This window comes from Sus scrofa, chromosome 15 (assembly GCF_000003025.6).
Source record: "Sus scrofa isolate TJ Tabasco breed Duroc chromosome 15, Sscrofa11.1, whole genome shotgun sequence".
Taxonomy (NCBI): Eukaryota; Metazoa; Chordata; class Mammalia; order Artiodactyla; family Suidae; genus Sus; species Sus scrofa.
Genome location: NC_010457.5, coordinates 79,341,857 through 79,362,698, shown reverse-complemented (window position 1 = coordinate 79,362,698; position 20,842 = coordinate 79,341,857). Strand labels below are relative to the sequence as shown.

At 43.8% G+C, this 20,842-nt stretch overlaps 1 protein-coding gene and 1 long non-coding RNA gene across 5 annotated transcripts in view; one reads left to right on the top strand and one right to left on the bottom strand.

The window, feature by feature from the left end:
* Positions 1–5,103, top strand: part of LOC106508122 — a 74,742-nt gene extending 69,639 nt beyond the window's left edge. The window contains exon 3 of one of the 2 annotated variants that reach the window (XR_002339103.1): positions 4,159–5,103. This is a non-coding gene — a long non-coding RNA (uncharacterized LOC106508122). Of the gene's footprint in view, positions 1–4,155 lie in introns of both variants that reach the window. The other variant, XR_002339102.1, reaches the window with a different exon arrangement.
* The window catches only part of MAP3K20 (mitogen-activated protein kinase kinase kinase 20), a 204,077-nt gene that overhangs the window by 15,822 nt on the left and 167,413 nt on the right, over positions 1–20,842 (bottom strand). For all 3 annotated transcript variants that reach the window (XM_013990583.2, XM_021075199.1, XM_021075198.1), the window contains exon 16: positions 19,648–19,740. In XM_013990583.2, coding sequence (XP_013846037.2) covers positions 19,648–19,740 — 93 coding nt within the window. The remainder of the gene's footprint in view (positions 1–19,647; positions 19,741–20,842) is intronic.

Sequence of the window (20,842 nt, the reverse complement as noted above, 5' to 3'; positions counted from 1 at the left end):
GGGAAGAAACCCATGTCTGTGTTTGACCCCTGGATCATAAATTCATCTTCTTTTGAGAGATTAAGGATAATTCACTGAGCACCTTACATGCTGAAACTGGCATATGCTCTCACCTGGAATGTTCCCTGAGCAAGCTCAGACACAATTATTATGGAAGAGCACTGACAAAGAGGCTGGTGAGAACCTGTTGGCTTCAACAGGAAGCCAGGGGAAGCCTTAATGTTTTAGGAAAGTTTCTAGACTGATTGCAGAACCACAAAGGGCACAGGTCTGAAGGGAGGGACCCCTTTTGCCCAGTAACATTCACAAGACGGAGAGCCAATTAGCGAAGGAAAAGGTCTATTCAGTAAGGTGACAACCTAGCTCTTGGCTAACCTAAGTCAAACTAGTCACTGGGAATTGACAAATCTCTCAGTATTTCTTTGTTTTGGCGCCACTGCTACCCTGGCAACGTGAGCCCTGAGATAATTGGGCAGGATAATGACTCTTTGGAGTATGATTGCTCTCCTCTGAAATAACAAGAGCCTCCTCTAGGGAGGGGCTGGAATAAAAAGCCTTCGAAAAGACAAGTTTACTGGAGTTCCCATCCTGGCTCAGTGGTTAACAAATCTGACTAGGAACCATGAGGTTGCGGGTTCGATCCCTGGCCTCGCTCAGCGGGTTAAGGATCCAGTGTTGCTGTTAGCTGTGGTGTAGGTTGCAGACACAGCTTGGATCCAGCATTGCTGTGGCTCTGGTGTAGGCTGGTGGCTACAGCTTTGATTCGACTCCTAGCCTGGGAACCCTCATATGCCGTGGGAACGGCCCAAGAAATGGCAAAAAGACAAAAAAAGAAAAAAAAAAAAAAAAAAAAAAAAGAAGACGGAAAAAAAAAGAAAAGACAAGTTTACATAATTCTGTTTCTTTCGCCTGTCACATTTTGCAATGAAGTTGGTCAAAAGCTAAGTTAAAGACCTTGAATTGTGGTGCAAACGCCCAGTCCTCTCCGTTGAAGGAGATACCAAGGGCCTCACTCAGACCCTGCCGGGCACAGGCTCAAGGGCTCGTGGCTTGGAGAAGGGGCTGGCAGGAGGCAAGGCAAGGTGTTGGAGTGCTCACTAAGCGTGCTGCTGGGTACTTACTGTGCTCTTTTATTTGATATCCCCAATGACCCTACAATTGACCTTTCTTTTCCCAGCAGGTGCGTGAGAAAAATGAGGCTTAGGCAGATTAAGGAGGTTTCTAGGGTTTCCCGGCCAATAAGTGGTGGAGGTAAGGTTAGACCTGCACAAGGCTGCCTGGCTCCGAAGTTGAAGGAGATACCAAGGGTGGCAGGACAGACTCACTGCGTGGTTGTTGGAGCTCCAGGATGGGGCCAGCTATTGACAACAGGCCAGAAGGAGAAGGGCCAGAGAAGACTTGGCTGATAAAATGAAAAGCCAAGCAGCCCCAGGGCTGTCCCTTCAGCCACAGCTTTGTTCCCCAAAGTCCAATGTGGAGAAACAGGATCTACATATACACGCCTTTTATCTTTTCTTCTCTTTTTCTCTTATCTGAAAGATAGCCTTTTCCCCGAATCATAAAAGATGATGGCTACAGTAGCAATAAAACTATAATCAGAGAAGCTACAAGACAAAAAGGGCATTCTCCATTCATTGAAAAGTAGGTGCTGATTGTTGCAAAGCTGGCGAAGAAAGAAAGAAAAATATGCAGCGTTCACCCAAATTATTAACCTTATGTGTCAAGGCCCTGATGGAACTCCTAGGCATTTTTCAGGGCATCTATGATTTTTTTTTATAGAGCCGCACCTGCAGCATATGGAGGTTCCCAGGCTAGGGAGCTAATCAGAGCTACAGCTGCTGGCCTACACCACAGCCATAGCAACTCAGGATCCAAGCCACATCTTCGACCTATACAGCAGCTAACGGCAATGCTGGATCTTTAATTCACTGAGCGAGGCCAGGGATCGAACCCGCAACCTCACAGTTCCTAGTCAGGTTTGTTTCCTTTGTGCCATGATCGGAACTCCAGGGCATCTATGATTTTACTGTTGTCTAGTTAAGAAAAGTAATTTCCAAACAAAGTAATGGAATTCTTTCAATTCTGCTCAATTTCAAATTACTCTAAGGTATTGCTGGCATTTTTGTTACTCAGTAAACCAAAGGCGTCCATGGAACAGTCTTCACAGTTCCCAAGATTTAATTTTTTTTTTTTTTTGGTCTTTTTAGGGCTGAACCCGAGCCATATGGCAGTTCCCATGCTAGGGGTTGAATCAGAGGTGGAACCACTGGCCTACACCACAGCCATAGCAATGCCAGATCCAAGCTGCGCCTGCCATCTACACCACAGCTCACGGCAATGCTGGATCCTTAACCCACTGAGCAAGGCCAGGGATCGAACCTACATCCTCATGGATACTAGTTGGGTTTGTTAACTGCTGAGCACGACAGGAAGTCCTTTTTTTTTTTTTTTTTTTTGTCTTTTTAGGGCCACACCCAGGGTATATGGAAGTTCCTAGGCTAGGGGCCGAATTGGAGCTGCAGCTGCAGGCCTACATCACAGCCACAGCAATGCAGGAGCTGAGCCACCTCTGTGACCTATGCCATAGCTTGCAGCAACACCAAGTCCTTAACCCACTGAGCGAGGCCAAGGATTGAACCTGTATCCTCATGGATACTAGCTGGGTTCTTAACCCACTGAGCCACAATGGGAACTCCCCAAGATTTAAACAAGTTACTGAATTCCATAGGACCCAACTGCGGACAATGCCACATAAGTTCTTAACTAATCAATCACTGGAAAGGTTTTCACATGAATAAGAAGAATTATATCATCAATAATTTCATTAAAATGACAATTCCACATTATTTATGAACCCAATATAGAATTTTACAAGCACAATTGCTAGCTTTTCAGTTTCTTGGTAGTAACAGGGAACAGATAGTGAGAATATGGGCTCTGATTTAAAAACCATTCACTTTCCCCAGAGTAAACTATTGATTTTGGCTTGATGTGAATGACAGAAATGTGGGTATTGATTTTTGAATCGGAAACATTCAAGAGTCACTTTGGATGTCTGTGAACAACGCTCAATCCTGACAGGCAGGAATCAAAGGCAGATAAACTCTGTATTCCAAGATAGCCCTCCCGTGGGCCTTGGAGGGCTCCTTTTCCAAAACCATTTCACCCCTGGCAATATGCAATGGTTCTGTTATTCACTCATTTGGTTTAAGGTGTTGAGGAGTCATAACAAAATGGAAATGATATAGAGAAACATCAGGAGTTCCCATTGTGCCTCAGTGGAAATGAATCTGACTAGCATCCATGAGGACACAGGTTCAATACTCTGGCCTTGCTCAGTGGGCTAAGGATCCAGCATTGCCGTGAGCTGTGGTGTAGGTTGCAGACGCAGCTTGGATCTGGTGTTGCTGTGGCTGTGATGTAGGCCAGTGGCTACAGCTCCGATTGGACCCCTAGCCTGGGAACCTCCATATGCCATGAGGGCAGCCCTCAAAAAAGACAAGAAGCAAAAAAAGGAAGAGAAGAAAAAGATCAGACGTTTAATTATAACTGGGGGAGCAAGAAAGGGGTGAGGCGAAAGATCGCAAGTTTAAATGCCAACCGCCTGAGCTGGAATCCCAGTTTTGCCGCTTTCCCACTCAATCTCAGCCACGTTACATAACCTGCCTGAATCCTAGTGTTCTTTATTTACAAATGGGTTGTTGTATTTGGACTAAATGAGATAACATAAATAAAGTAACCAGCACTGTGCCAAAGCTCAATTAGGAGCGCAAAAATAAGTAATCATTATTGTCACCCATAGCGGTCACCAACAGAGTTCCAATCTGCTCTTAGGTTAGCCTGACCTGTCATCAAGCAGCCATTCAAGGGAATGGGCCAGAAGGTAAGTGAACTCTGACAGGCAGGAAGTTCCAAAGAATGTTTAGAATAGGCACCTGGCCTGAGCAGGCTGGGGCAGAGCATCTTCTTGGGCAGGGGTTTGGGGACCCAGAGGGCACCGAATAACTCTGGTGCCAGGACTGATCAGTGTTGAAAAGAAGAAGGTGCAGCCAAGTGGCAACATACCAAGGATGGCTTCCATGAAATAGCAGAAGGAAGGCACATCTTCATACAGAGATGGGGAGATAGCACCAATTCTGCCCTTTCCTATTTCAGCAGATCCTGCTGCAGCCGTACCAGTGAGAACCATCAGATGTCTGGAGGGACGATGGCTAAGAAATGTGACTGACAGCCAGAGAGCCTTATCATGGATGTTTGAAGTGCAGAGGGCTGAGGTAATTTGACCAAGATCATGCAGAGAGCCATTGGGGGAATTCAGACCTGAACCAAGGGGGCCTACTGTGCCATCAGGAGCGGGTTTCCCCTCAGTCTTTTTGGAACCCTGACCTCTCCTTGTTACGGGTTAACAAAAGTAAGGATTACGGTACAGAGGCGTTCCACCTTCCAAAGTCAACAAGTAGTCCAGATTATCTTGGCGAGAACCTACTGGGATAGCACAGGAAAATCTAGTCAATAGTCTGTAATAACCTAACGGGAAAAAAGAATGGATATATCTATGGGTATCGTTGATTCACTTGCTGTACTCCTGAACTAATACAACATGGTGAGTCAACTATACTCCAATAAAATTAAACAAAAAATTCTCTTGAGAAGGTTCTCCATGGCAGAGACTGAAATACTGAGTCTCTTAAAAGCCCAGCATAACCAGTTTCCCCTCCTGTATTGAAAAAGATGGTTGTCAAAAGTGCATCTGGTGCCATTCTACTGTCTGTACTTTCCTTTTCTTGATCGATTGGGCCAAGAGCTGGAATCACAAACACTTCCCTGCAGCCCTGGCCTAGGCTTGTAGCTAGGCAGGACTGCCACTTTCCAAAGCACAAACAACACTCTCCTGTCTGTTTGCAGAGCAAAACCATGGCGACATGTCCTGACTTCCATGGATTTTTATTTCCTAACTAGATTCCTACCCAAGAGGATATTCCCACTCTTCAAATTTGTACCTTGATGCTCATCTTTGAGGAGTGCTAGTTTGCTTGTTTGTTTCTTTCTGTCTGTCTGCCTTTCTAGGGCCGCACCCTCAGCATATGGAGGCTCCTAGGCTAGGGGTACAATCTGAGCTACAGCTGCTGGCCTAAGCCACAGCCATAGCAATGCGGGATCTGAGCCACGTCTGCGACCTACACCACAGTTCACGGCAACGCCGGATCCTTAACCCACTGAGCAAGGCCAGGGATCGAACCTGCATCCTCATGGATGCTAGTTGGATTCGTTCACCGCTGAGCCAGAGCAGGAACTCCACTAATTTCTAATCAATAGGGAAAAGGCATTGACACAGGTGCAGAGCTGGGTCCTAGGAAGTGCTTCCCTTGGGATGAATAGTGAAAAACAGATAGGTTCTAGCTAGAGAATCTGCTCCTCAATGCAAATCTACAAGAAAGGAGTAGGATTCTGTTGAGGGGAATTTTTGCATTTGAAACTGATGAAAAAAAATGACAATTCTGTTGAGTGCCCAGGATATGTACCATTTATCTGGGCAGCTGCTGAAATACCTGGATAATTTTAGGAGCAAGTGTGTGTAGTTAATGGAGATTGAGAAAGCACTCCGTTTGAACTGCTTCAGCATTGCCAATTATGTGAAAAATTTTTTCTGAATTAAGATAACTGGCCAAGTAAAACAGAAACTCTTATACTGTGAAAATAAAATCCTAAACAACACTCAGTTAATGCTAAATTAAGTATCTCTTTGTGAGAAATCACTATTACATTCTCTGCAAGCTGTTTAAAATTCTTTGGAGTTCCAGGCTAATACATGTGATGCCAAACATAGACATCTTTTCTCCCTCCCACAAAAAGAAAAAGAAAAAAAAAGATGGAAGGAAAGAAATAAAAAGAACTAGTCAAGACAGAGGTAAATTTTCTAAATAGAAAAAGTGATTGCAAGTAGCATAAAGGAGTTCCCACTGTGGTTCAGTGGGTTAAGAATCTGACTAGTATCCATGAGGATGTGAGTTTGATCCCTGGCTTCACCCGATGGGTTAAGGATCTGGTGTTGCCCTGAGCTGTGGTGTAGGTTGTAGGCACGGCTCGGATCCCATGTTGCTGTGGCTGTGGCTGTGGCTGGCAGCTGTAGCTCCAATTCAATGACTAGCCCGGGAACTTCCATATGCAGCAGGAGTGGCCCTAAAAAGCAATTAAAAAAAAAAAAAAAAAGAAAATTTAAAAGAAAGTAGCATAAAAATTCTACTTTATTAAATTCTGGACAATTCAGAAACAATCAACTTTCTATTTTTTTTCTACCAAAATTTTGTTGCAGATATGAACATCAATCTTTAAAAATGTAGGGCCAAGATTATTCAGGATATTTGAGAAGGAAACAGACCCCTCCCACCACCAAACTGGGCTTTCAGGCTCCCACAGGTCAGCATTACCCAAACATTAAAGTCATTAAAACTTTTTAAGTGTATTTTCTATTGAGGTATAATTTGCATGCAATAAAACGTACAGATTTTTAAGTGCACAGTTCAATGAATTTTAACAAGTGTACATCCCAAGGTCATTACCCAAACAGGGAAGAATTCGGCTACCTAGAAAATTCCCTCTTGCCCTTTCCTAGTTGATATCTCCTCGACAACCAAGGCACCATGGTTCCAGTTTCTACCACCATTGATCGATTAATTTTGTCTGCTCTAGAACTTCACAAAATTGGGATTTTCCAGTGTGCACTTGTGTGTGTCTGGATCCTTTCACTAGGCCATAATGCTTTTGAGATTCAGCCCTCACAGCCTTACCCTGTTAGATAGCCCTGCCCCCATGTTACAGAGGAGCAGAAGGAGGCTCAGAAAGTGTTAGAGATTTGCAGCAAGTTCACTTAGCTGCACTGGGCACGCCCAGGCTAATGGAGGAGACACTGGTTTTTATTTTTTTTAAATATATATTGTTTTGCTTTTTAGGGCTGCACCTATGGCATATGAGAGTTCCCAGGCTGGGGGCTGAATAGGAGCTGCCGCTGCCTGCCTACACCACCGCCACAGCAACCCCAGGTCTGAGCCGCATCTGCAAACGACACCATGGCTCACGGCAACACTGGATCCTTAACCAACTGAGTGAGGCCAGGGATCGAACCCGGGTTCTCATGGATACTAGTTGGGTTCATAACCCGCTAAACCACAAGGGGAACTCCCCGACACTGGTTTTTAAACTCCCCATCGCCATCCCACCCCTTCCCCGTGAGCAGAGACAAAGTAAAATCACCGAGAATGCTTAGGGTTCTAGCAAAGAGGCCCTTCCACCTTAAAAAAAAAAAAAAAAAGTCCCGTACAGAGGAAATATTTTAAAATCTAAAATACAGAGGTTGGAATCAACTTTTTAAGATTCAAGAGGGGGGAAAAAGGGAAAGAGTCTCATGGCGGGCGACGGACTATTTTGAAATGTAAGAAGTCATACAAGATGAAATAAAACTACGACAGAAATGTTAGGCATGCTGGTATTAAAAGTAGTAAGATGTTGATGATTTAGGCCTCCGAAGGCTCCTTTGCATGTGTTGCTATTATCTCGCTCAGCTGCGGGAACCCGCTGTTTTAAAGGCAGGAGAGTGGAACATCCCGCCATAGCACCTGGGTTATTTATCATTATGTATAACCCGGCTACACTCTATTTTATTATGCCGCCTTTAAAAGGAAGATAATGCAAGTATGGTTAATTTGCTTCTCTTCTTTATCTATACAGTGTCGTGACCCATCGTGGCTTTGTCCCACGAGATTTGTTTTTCAACCCCAAAGAAATCCACAAGAAACTCTCCCTCAAAATTCCATTAATAACCTCTTTCAGCGCATATAGGTTGCAGGGTCTGGAACTAAGAATGTTTTAATCTCTCCAGCAAAACAATGTCTCATAATGATGTACAGGACTATTGCTGTACTGATGAAGAATCATACATAATTCAGCACCTTTCACTTGGCACCACTGTGATGTCCTCATTAGCCGTGGCTCACAGTGTCTGTCAGATGGTGTCCATGCGAACGCAGGCATTATATTGTCTTTGAGATGTGCAGCTGCTTCCATGACACTGCCAGTATATAAAAACATGACGCCAGTTTGTTTTATTTAGTGCTAAACCTTCCAGTTTGTAAAAACAAGGCTGACACAGAGCCTGACATGAGGCAGTGAAAATAATTAGCTCTCATTTTCTCAGCCTCCTATTTCCTTCTCCCTGCTGTGTTCTCTTTCCACTAAACCACCACATGTCAGTCGAAATGGGAGGCAATTAGTGGGCTCATTTCAGTCCCCACAACTGTGCTGAAAAGAAAGTATTTATGATGGCACAATGAACAGCTGAAAGATTAAATAACATTTGCCTTTTGAAAAGAAAATGACTTCTAGCTAAATGGGCAATTTTTGATTATTCTCAAACAAGCTTAGAGTAGTTGGTTTTTAAAATACAAGAAAGGAAAATGAGTCATTTTTAGGTGAAAGAATCAAATAAAACTTGACACAGTAATGCAAATAACTGATGTTTTATTGCAAAATATGTAAATGCGTTATACCCTTAACAATGGCTTGTGTCTAAGGTCAGGGCAGATTGGTGCCAACTAGACACCAGTGGAGATAAGGTTGCTCTCTTGCCTTTTGGGGGGTTGTTATTTGAGTGATGTATGAAAAAAGGACTTTAGGGATGATGTTACAATAAAGTGAAACAAATCAAGTGAGATGGGCTTTCATACGATGCATTACACACTTGACCACCTGAAATGGTTCATATGTGAGTTGCCATGTTTGGAAAGGGTTTTCTTACTTGCTTATTTTTAAACAATATTTAAAGTGGGAAGCTACTAGGTATTTATCTTGGGAAAAAAAAGAATAGTAAGTCTCGCTACTGATTTTTGAATAATTAAGAGTCTTTTCTCAGTCAGACTGGGTTTCTGAACCAAGAGAAGGTGGTATGGCTTATCTAACTATTGCTTAAAATGTTTTAATACTGGCAAATGGGCTGCAAATAAACTTTTCCCCAGGTCCCTCAAAATACAAAAAGATGTTCTACCTCCTCAGTTCTCCTACCTCTCATGTCTCCAGAAATGACTCCAAGACATACAATTAAAAACAAACAAAAAACCTGTCTGGTTAGTAGGCATTGTTTATTATCAGTCCAAATCCTGATGTGGGTATGGTGGTCATACATCTTTGCTGTTGTAACATAGTGTTTTAATTTCAAGTAATCTGTGCTTATACAGTTGATTATGCTCAAGATCTAATTTTTATTTCTGAAAACACAAGTCACTGGGAGTGATCGAGGTCTTCTCTCTACAGAACTTACAGTGATTCCCAGAGACCTCCAAGCCTGCTTCTAAAAGCAAAGGTCTCTAATATGATCAACGACTCTGCCTGTCATCGTGGAGTCACCAACCATGGCCATAGGCAGTCACAATTTTTTTTGTTTCTCTTACTTTTTACAAACTTACTCTTCTCTCATAGTCTTACTTTATATAAACTCCTAACCTGTGATTCACACACTATGATCAGTGTAGCTGGATGAGACAAGAGCAACCCAAGGACATCTAAGCCAACCATGGGTTCATTGGGAGACAGGAGCTCTCTTTGAGCTAAGGACACATCTTCCTATAGCTGGAAACCAGCAATCATGTGTTTGCCATTTACTTAAACCTATGTTACATCACGTTTACTTCCTTGCTACTCGTGATTTTGAAAGGAATCATAATCTTGGTTAAGAAGACCAAGAGTGGTCCAAGAATGCTAAAGCCGGGCTTCCTGAGCTGATGGCTTTCAATTCTTCCCAACTTCGGTGATGTCACACTGGCAGTTTGAAATTGGCCATGGTGGGAGTATTGACAGCATGGAAAGCTGCAAACACTACAAGTCAGGATTGTTTTCTCCAGTCATTAGACATTTTCTGGCAGGCCATTTCTACACATGACTATCAATCCATCACCAAGGATGTATGGGACACCTCTCCCAGTTTTTAGTTCTCTAGGAAGCTGCCTGACCTGTTTGACAAAATACACTGCCACCTCTAGTTGGAAATCATCAGCAAGTCATGTAGTCAAATTCTCAAGTGCATTTGTTCCTTTGCTGTCAATTAAAACTTGGGTTTCTCACAGACCCCTACCACTGCAAGCTTGTATACTTAGGCACACAAACACATGTGTATGCACATACGTTCTTCCCCAAAATAGCGAGTCATGGGAAATAAACTTCCCTACACTGATTTTTTTTTTTAATTGAAGTATAGTTGATTTACAGTGTTGTGTTAGTTTCAGGTGTACAGGAAAGTGATTCCATTATACATACATATAATATGTATGTATATATTCTTTTTCAGAGTCTTTTCCCTCAATAGGTTATTACAAAATCTTGAGTGTATGTCCTTGTACTATACAGTAGGTCCTTGGTGCTCATCTATTTTCTATATAGCAGCGCCGGCACTGAATTTTTAAGAACCGCAAGACATAGCAAAGTAAAGCAAAGCACTGCCTTTTAGTGCTTCTGAAATTTACAAAAGGTGTTGGCCTTTTACTTCCTTACAAAATCCTTTCCTTTGTGCCCTGTTATTGTATTCATGTTTATCTACCCATTTATAAAAACTACACAATAGGAAAAAAAGCCCTATTTGACAGTTTTTGATATTTATAGTGCTTTGAGAAAGGGCCTGGAGATTCAATTACGTTTACTAAATGCCACATTTTATAAGCAATCTAATAAAGACGTAAAACACACAATCGTAAGTGGGATATTTGTAAAAAGCAGCCGTTTTTAACCTATAGATGAAACAAGCAGAGAAACAGAACTATTCAGTGAATTTCTTCAGGTGGGGAGTGGGAGTGATGGGGCGGAAGGGGGTAGAAGGCGAGGTGGATGGGAAAAGCCTTCCACTCTGATGGGGGTAGTTTGTGCTGCTTCCACCTCTTCCAAATGTTCCTCTTATTTTTCTTGCCCCTTCAAAATACCTCTTGAGGAGTTCCTGCTGTAGTGTAACTCTGAAGCACCAGAATGCAGGTTCGATCCCTGGCCTGGCACAGTGGGTTAAAGGATCTGGTGTTGCTGGAGCTGCGGCACAGATTGCAGCTGTGGCTAGGATCTGATCCCTGGTCCGGGAACTCCATGTACCACGGGGTGGCCAAAAATGAAAAAGACAAAACAAAACCAAAAACTCTCAAAAGGAAATCAGAAATGATGGTCAGCTGGAGGGAGGGGGCTGGAGTCTGGAAGCCTGAGTCTAGTTAAAGGTCCGCTGGAGCCAGGGTGTCAGTTCCCAGGCTTCTCCCCTAAGCCCGGTCTCTCCTCTGTGGCAGGTGATCCACTTAGACCCACAGGAACCCAGCTTCAATCAGGTCTCCTGGCCTCGCTGGGCAGAGGGGGACCGAGGACGCAAGGGACAAAGTCTGTGAGGGTCCAGCACTGAGGAGGAATGGACGGCTCCTCAGAGAGTTCCCTCAAAACTCTGCTTTTGAATTGTTAAGACACCAAGTCTCAAAAGGATCTTGGTGAGAAAACTGCTGGATGATTTGATAGTTTATTCCTTGGCAATTTGAAAATCAAAGTTCTTGACTGGTGAGCCTATAAGAGATATAATAATAAACTCTGTGGAGCTGAACATTTCAATAAAAAAGGGTGGTTGCCATCCTGAGACATGCATGAAGCTGCCTGAGATTCTGGAAGCCAATTTCCTTCTGTACCAAGTAGAGGCCTTAGATGACCAAAAGCAAGGCGCTCTCAATATGAAACAAAAATAGTGACGGTTCAGTATTAACTGACCATTTTTTTTTTTTTTTTGCCTTTTTATTACCAATATACCAATTTTGGGAGACGATGATGCTTTCCAAAAAGAAGCGGTGTGACACCGTGGCTGAGCTCTTGGGAAGGACCTGCTCTAAGCAGTAGGGAGTCTGGGGGAGAAACATTTTCTCTGCTCTGCTCAGTCTCCTCCTGGGCTTGATATAGGCATAATGCTTCCTGTGAGGGTGGGTGGTAACCATATACCAGGAAAATGTCTGCAATGTACTTGCCACAGTGTCTGGCTAAGGTATGATGATAAGAACCATCGGAGTTCCTATCGTGGCGCAGTGGAAACAAATCTGACTAGGAACCATGAGGTTGCAAGTTCGATCCCTGGCCTCACTCAGTGGGTTAGGGATCCGGCAGTTTTGTGAGCTGTGGTGTAGGTCACAGATGCGGCTCGGATTTGGCGTTGCAGTGGTGTAGGCCGGCAGCTGTAGCTCAGATTCAACCCCTAGACTGGGAACTTCCACATGCTTTGAGTGTGGTGCTAAAAAGGCAAAAGACAAAAAAAAAAAAAAAAAAAAAAAAAAAAAAGAAAAGAAAGATTCATCATAAGCTTTCCAGGCCCCTTGCACAGGAAATTTGTGCTGAAAATGATCCAATTTCTGCAAATACCACTTTCAACTTTGAGGATGCCTCAATGTATAATTCATTTATTTTATTTTTTATTAAAGTATAGTTGATTTACAATGTTCTGTCAATTTCTGCTATATAGTGAAGTGACCCAGTTATACACATATATACATTCTTTTTCACATATTATCTTCCATCATGGTCTATCCCAAACGATTGGATATTGTTCCTGTACAGCAGGACCTCATTGCTGAACCATTCTACATGGATTTTTTTTTTTTTTTTCTGTATAGGGCCACATCCATAGTATATGGGTTTCCAGGCTAGGGGTCAAATTGGAGCTTCACAACAGGGAACTCCAGCTAACCCCAAACCTCCAGGCCATCCCATTCTACATTGTTATTTATTTATTTATTTTTTTGTCTTTTTGTCTTTTGCTGTTGCTGTTGTTGCTATTTCTTGGGCCGCTCCTGCGGCATATGGAGGTTCCCAGGCTAGGGGTTGAATCGGAGCTGTAGCCACCGGCCTACGCCAGAGCCACAGCAACGCGGGATCCGAGCCTCGTCTGCAACCTACACCACAGCTCACGGCAACGCCGGATCGTTAACCCACTGAGCAAGGGCAGGGAGCGAACCCGCAACCTCATGGTTCCTGGTCGGATTCGTTAACCACTGCGCCACGACGGGAACTCCTCTACATTGTTATTTAAGTTAATCATTACTTTACTCTTTAGAAATGGGTCAAGTAAACAGGTAAAACTTATTCTCACTTCTCATTAATTAAATTGTCAGGAAGGCCTTGGGTCCAATGATTTTCCCCTGCAAGATTGGCTCAAAAAAGGAAAGGAAAAAGAATGGTTCTTTCTTTCTTTTTTTTTTTTTTTGGTCTTTTTGCCATTTCTTGGGCCGCTCCTGGGGCATATGGAGGTTCCCAGGCTAGGGGTCTAATTGGAGCTGTAGCCACCGGCCTAAGCCAGAGCCATGTCTGCAACCTACACCACAGCTCACGGCAATGCCGGATTGTTAACCCACTGAGCAAGGGCAGGGATCAAACCCGCAACCTCGTGGTTCCTAGTCGGATTCGTTAACCACTGCGCCACGACGGGAACTCCAGAATGGTTCTTTCATTTGTGGATGAAATCTTTTTTTCTTTTTCTTTTGTCTTTTCAGGTCCGAACCTGTGGCATATGGAGGTTCCCAGGCTAGGGGTCAAATCAGAGCTACAGCTGCTGGCCTACGCCACAGCCACAGCCACAGCTACTCGGGATCAGAGCTGTAACTGCAACCTACACCACAGCTCACGGCAATGCCAGGGATTGAACCTGCATAACTCATGGATGCTAGTCAGGTTCATTAACCACTGAGCCACGATGGGAACTCCTGTGGATGAATTCTTGAATCACATGGTACCGAGTCTGGTGAGGGCCTGGTCATCCTGAGAAGGTAGGGGCAGCAAAGACTAAGCTCGTGGGCAGGGGGTCACTCAGGGGCTCTGGACCCCTGGAGCAGGCACAGGCTCTCAGGCGTGCATGGCTTTCCTTGGTATGGTGAATCAACCTCACTTTTGTGCCATAATGCATCTGGTTGTAAAATGAGGCTAAAAAAAAAAAGGATTTCTTTCATTTGAATGCTTTGTTCGTCACGGCTGACAGGTCTTACAAGGAAAGGTGTTGTTTTCTACCTGCATTTGTGTATTTGTGTATAAGGTCATTATTTCCATTGTTTCCTGTTAGTAGGCTAGTTACTGAAGTGACAAACCATTTTTAAGTGGTAGTTAGCTGGTGGTGCTTCTCAGAGGCAATGGGGAAACACAGCTACTGTTTTCATGATACAGTCACTGCCATGCTTTATTCCCCGTGGCTGCCACAAGAACACATCTTTCATTTGAATTGTAAAATCAAAATGGTCAAGCAGATCTTCTTGGTATGCAAACTCAGATTTGGAGAGTTCCAATCCTCCAGTGTTCTCGTATGACTTATTCCAGTCAAGGAGATGAGAAGCAGTCAAGTGAGATGGGAGGAAAGGCACCACATTTTCCATGAAGATAGGTTTATGGGAAGTCAGTTAATTGGGCTTTTGAGGATGTCCTTTTTTCTAGGGTTCTACCTCGAAGGGTCAAGGTAACAGGTCGAAACTACCCAATTATGCCAGACTGTAGCCTAACAGTATGAAATCACTTCTCGCCAATATGGTGTAAATTGAAATCTCAGTCTGGCGTAGTTTCGACCTGGATGATAATTTATTCTAGGATTGTTTTGTGAAAGTTTGCAGATAGCTTAAGTATCTTGGGCCAAGTATGAGAGCTAGCACATGTTTCATATCAAGGTGATGATGAAGATGTAATGTCGGGTCTCAGCTCCATCCCTTCGTCATCCTGGGCTGGTAACACACTTTCTCTAATCAAGGATGACAACGCGGTGTGCCTCATGCAGCTCATAGAAATGTCAAGGGGATAAATGAGAGGACAAGTATGAAATAACTTGAGCTTTTCAGAAAGAGGTACTCTCTAAGCATAAGGTTTTTTTTGTTTTTGTTTTTGTTTTTGTTTTTGTTTTTTGTCTTTTGTTTTTTCACGGCTGCACCCGAGACATATGGAGGTTCCCAGGCTAGGGGTCTAATTGGAGCTGGAGCTGCCAGCCTATGCCACAGCCACAGCAACTCCAGATCCGAGCCGAGTCTGCAACCTACACCACAGCTCACGGCAATGCCGGATCCTTAACCCACTGAGCAAGGCCAGAGATTGAACCCACGTGCTCATGGATACTAGTCAGGTTCATTAACTACCACTGAGCCATGATGGGAACTCCTAAGCATAAGCTTTAAACAGCATATTCAGAAAATTAAAATTATTTGCAAATGACCATGAGTCTCTTTGAGCCCATTTTCTTTCTTTCTTTCTTTTTTCTTTTTTTGTCCTTTAAAGTCCGCACCCACAGCATATGGAAGTTCCCAGGCTAGGGGTCGAATCAGAGCTATAGCCACTGGCCTACACCACAGCCACAGCAATACCAGATCCGAGCTGTGTCTGTGACCTACACCACAGCTCACGGCAATGCCAGACCCGTAACTTACTGAGCAAGGCCAGGGATTGAACCTGTATCCTCATGGATACTGGTCAGATTTGTTTCCGCTGAGCCACGATGGAAACCCAAGCCCATTTTCAAAATTCATCTCTTCCAAAAAAGCTTTTCCTGATTAACCTCACCCATTCGAGTCATTTCTTTACACTTTGAGCACCTTGGTGTTACATCCACATTGTATATTTCACTTTATATCTATTGCATGATAAGGTCATCTATCCAGCCACACTACAAACCCGGGCACAGTCCTGGCCCCTCCCTCTCTCCTCATCTCCAGCTAGTGACACACGCTAATCAGTTCCATCTCGGTATCCTTGGGCGCGTGGCACTTCCCTGGCGCTGTCATAGCCTCAGCTCCTTGTCCCTTTTCACCTGGTTGTTTGTACTGTCTGTTCATAGGCCTTTCTCACTCTATCTCTGCGTCCTTTCCAATTCATCCTTCTCTGTGCTTTTGAGAGTTTTTTTTTTTTTTTTTTTTGTCTCTTTTTTTAGGGCTGCATCCATGGCATATGGATGTTCCCAGGCTAGGGATCCAATTAGAGCTGCAGCTGCCGGCCTACACCACAGCCACAGCAATGCCAGATCTGAGCCGGGTCTGTGACTTAGACCACAGCTCACGGCAACACCGGATCCTTAACTCACTGAGTGAGGCCAGAGATTGAACCTGCATCCTCATGGATCCTAGTCAGATTCGTTTCTGCTGAGTCATGACAGGAACTCCTGAGAGATCTTTAAAAAATATAAGTAGACTTCTAAAAAAAAAAAAAAAGTAGAAGTCTATCTACATCCTGCTTAAAACTCTTCAAACTCCTTAGCTTAGCACATGAGACCTTCTTTTTCTGGCCTTAACTCTCACCACGCTTTTCTACCTGCTTTGTGCTAAGTCTTCCCAGAGGGATGGATGCTTGAGTCGAGTTGTGAGGTCCCATAGAAATCAGCCCAAAGAAGAGCTGCCTGTGTTTTCCTGCCTTCATGCTTCTGAGATTTTGCACATGCTGTTCCTTTTGCCTTCCATGTCTTCTGCCTGCCTAATAATTCCTAACGGTTTTCAAAGTTTAGTTCACACATTACGTCTACCAAGAAGACGTAAAGCTCCTCCTCTGAGCCCTTTCTGCGTCTGTTTCACTGCTCATCCACTGCGCTTCCATTAAATGATGTTCATGATGTTGCATCATTTTCTATTTAAAACCATTAATTGATTTTGTCTATTTTTTTTTTTTTTTTGGCTATTTCTTGGGCCGGCTCCTGCGGCATATGGAGGTTCCCAGGCTAGGGGTTTAATTGGAGCTGGAGCCACCAGCCTACACCAGAGCCACAGCAACGCTGGATCCGAGCCGCGTCTGCAACCTACACCACAGCTCACGGCAACGCTGGATGGTTAACCCACTGAGCAAGGGCAGGGAGCGAACCCGCAACCTCATGGTTCCCAGTCGGATTTGTTAACCACTGCGCCACGATGGGAACTCCTGATTTTGTCTATTTCTTTCTAACTATGGGTTCCTTGCAAGGCATACTATACTTTTTTTTTTGGTCTTCTTAGGGCCACATCCATGGCATATGGAAGTTCCCAGGCTAGGGAGTGAGTCAGAGCTGCACCTGCTGGCCTCCACCACAGCCACAGCAATGCCAGATCTGAGGCACATCTGCAACCTAAGCCACAGCTTGTGGCCACGCTGGATCCTCAATCCACTGAGCGATGCCAGGGATCAAATCCACATCTTCGTGGATACGAGTCAGGTCCTTAACCCGTTGAGGCACAACAGGAATTCCATACTTTCTGAAGTTGCACTCTGAGCATCTACATAGGACCCAGTAGGTCCTCAGTAAATGCGCTGAGTGAATGGATGAACTTATTACTCTGCATGGGTGACCAAGGATGAGCAGATAATCAAAAGCTGCAGAGATTTTAGGCCTTGAGGATAACCAACGACTCAAGAAGTCTCTTCCATCATGGTCAAAAACAGACCACTATCTTTGGTCTCAAATATCTTTTAGAGTCTCCGATTTTTTCTTTTCAGTTTTCCACATTAACAATTCATTTCCCTGTTAAGTGAAAATTATTTTCTTGGTGGAGACTACTCTTTTTTTTAATGCAGAGTTTGATTTATTAGCTTTTAATGTTTTCATGTACATGAAAAGCAACTTTACAGGTTTTCCTCATTATGTACATGCATTCAGTTGTTTAAAATTTTTTATTACTCAATGAATTTTATGACATTTATAGGTGTACAACGATCATCACAACCCAAGGTGGAGACTACTCCTGACAAGTCTCTTTCAAGAAAATTCTTCCCTCTTCTTATACTACCTACCAGCCATAAAAGTGTTTAAACACAGAGTGCTCATAAATTAAGTTCAATGGAACTGAGGATCCTAAAGAAGGCAAATTGAAACATGTTAAGGTGTTTCCTATTAGATAGACCTGGTGAGCCCACAGCTACAGAATCTCAGGACTGGAAGGGCCCTTGGTTGTTGTTGGAGAGGAAATTACTCCCCTGCTCCGCTTTCCATAGCTGCTTCTAACAAGGAGAATGAATAGACAGTGATTTGTTTTCAGAGGGAAAAGAAAAGTGTCCCTATACTAGACACCTGCAGTCAGAGGGGCTTTCACTCAATCAAGTTCTGTGGCCCATACAAGGGAGGTTAAGATTTCCATTCAGCAAGAGCATCAATATACCTGCAGTGGTGCAGGTAAAACACTCTGGCAGGTGTCTAGAGAGAGCATCTTTTGAAGCCCCAGGAGAAACTCAACCCCTTGCAACAACTTCCAATCATTCCCAAACGCTGGTTCCAGGAGTGGCCTGGGGTAAGCGAGGTTTAATTAGCGAGGGCTGCTGGGCCAGCAGAGCCCCACCAGCTCTAGCAGAGCAACGGGCTCAGGTTGTGAGGAGCTGTTTTTCCAAGGTCTCTGGCTGCGTCAAAGGAAAGGCACCCATAGTGCAGTAGTAAAGAGCTTGGTTCTGGGGTCAGAGGGGCCTGCGTTCAGATCCTTCTGCTGCTTGCCAGCCATGCAACCCTTGGGTAAGTTATTTAACCTTTTAGAGCCTTAGTCTCCTTATTTGTAAAATGCGGGGGAAATAGCATCTACACTGGAGTCCTGTGTGCCTGGAGCCCAGTAAGTGTTTAATTAATAGACGTGACCAATATTACTAGCAATTCCTAGTCATCCGAAGTAACACACACCCATTATGATTTCAATTCATATGCCACCAAGCCCACACAATTTGCTCAGACTCTAAAAATAACATAAAGTCACAGCCTGACTCAATGAGAACTTGTCAAATGTCCTGCCACCGTATTTAGAGCTGATAATTTGGGTTTCCATTTTGCCTATAGTTGCATTCTTGGTGTTGTTCTACTCTTGATATTATAAGTGATTCCCCTTTACGGAGTTCCCGTCATGGCTCAGTAGTTAACGAATCCGACTAAGAACCATGAGGTTTCGGGTTTGATCCCTGGCCTCGCTCAGTGGGTTAAGGATCTGGCGTTGCCATGAGCTGTGGTGTAGGTCGAAGATGTGGCTTGGATCCCTCGGCTACAGCTTCCATTAGACCCCTAGCCTGGGAACCTCCATATGCCGTGGGTGCAGCCCTAGAAAAAGACAAAAAGACAAAAAACAAACAAACAAAACACCTGATTCCCCTTTAAAAACAAAGAAACAGGAGTTCCAGCTGTGGTTCAATGGGATCCACAGTGCCTTTGCAGCGCCAGGTTGCAGGTTCGATCCTAAAGGATCCAGTGTTGCTGCAGCATAAGTCACAACTGTGGCTCAGGTCTGATCCCTGGCCCAGCAACTCCATAGGCCTCTGGGCCGCCAAAAAAAGATTAAACAAAGGAGGAATAAAACAATCCAAAGAAACAGGAAAATAGGAAGCTGTGATGCCACGAAGTATAAACAATTACTCTCGAGTCTGTGCCCTCCACCTTAACCAACGCCCCAACACTACCCCTGCCCCCATCGTTTGCAGTGAGCTTCGTTGAAGGTTTGGGTGGCACACAGGGCTCTTTAGCTGAATGAGAAAGCTTCCCAGATTGGCTGACAGAGGCGGCTGGCAGCCTTTCAACTAAATTCTATTTTATAAAGTCTATACATTTACTCAGAATCATGTAACCAGCTGGTAGGGGGCATATAAAACCAGAGAGTTCCAGGAGAGAAAAAGTAAATTAGATTGAAATTTATCCAAAGGATTTAAAACGTGATTTACCTGTGGGCCAGTTCCTGGTTTCAAGTGAAAACCAAAAACAAGTTCAAGGTTCACTATTTTTTCCTCATTTTCTTCAGGTTCTCCTACTGAGTCCTAAAATAGAAAGCCAAGCACCGTTTATTCTATTTTTTAAAAACACATTTAAATAGAATATTTTTTAAATTTTTAAATTGCAGAATGAAATACAGACTTTTCATCACAACCCAATTGCATAGCATTTCCATCCCAAACCCCCAGCCCATCCCTCTACCCCCCAACCTGTCTCCTTTGGAAACTAGAAGTTTTTCAAAATCCGTGAGTCACTATCTGTTCTCCAAAGGCACCATTTATTCTAGATGGTGTTTTGTACTTTTACTTCTCATGTAAAGGAGATGATTTCTTAGCACTAGTTTTTCCATTCTAATCTACTGGTTAGTTTTTGGTTATTTTGGATTACACTAAACCTATAATTGCTTAGAGCAAGAGAAACGACATACGAAGGTTTTGAGAACTTTGCTAAAGGCTCTGTCGCAAGCACTACAAACTGAATGTCACCGTCTCACGTTTCTCACGATGCATCTTACATTGTGCAATTTTCCCCTAGAGATGCACTTAGTCCCTAGAGATGCATGAAGACTCCACCTTGAAGAGTTTTGCAACACTCAAGGTATTTACAAGCTATTTCCAAAGAAGAAACGCAGTTCCTAGAGCATCGTGGATGGAGGGTCAAGCAGAGGAACACAGTGAAAGAGAAGAGTTCTGGGTACTTACTGCAAGTATCCACTAACTTTATTAATTTAATTTAATTTAATTTATTTATTTGCTTTTCAGGGCCACACTCACGGCATATGTAGGTTCCCAGGCTAGGGGCTGAATCGGAGCTGAAGCTGCCGGCCTATGCCACAGCCACAGGATCTTTAACCCACTGAGCGAGGCCAGGGATCGAACCTGCATCCTCCCGGATATTACCACTGAGCTACAATGGGGACTTTTATTAATTTTATAACAGACTATGCCATATACCTTTAGAGTATCTCCAAAATAATATGTTAAATATACTAATACGTTATTCAAACGGTAAAACTCCTACCCCTCAATGCAAATGGTAAATCCAGAGCCTAGCGTGCGAATTCCTTCATCGACTCACATGTTGGACAAAAGTCTCCCGAGCCAGGTGGGAGGCCAGAGGTCCTTGCCTGCAACGTTGGCACTTACA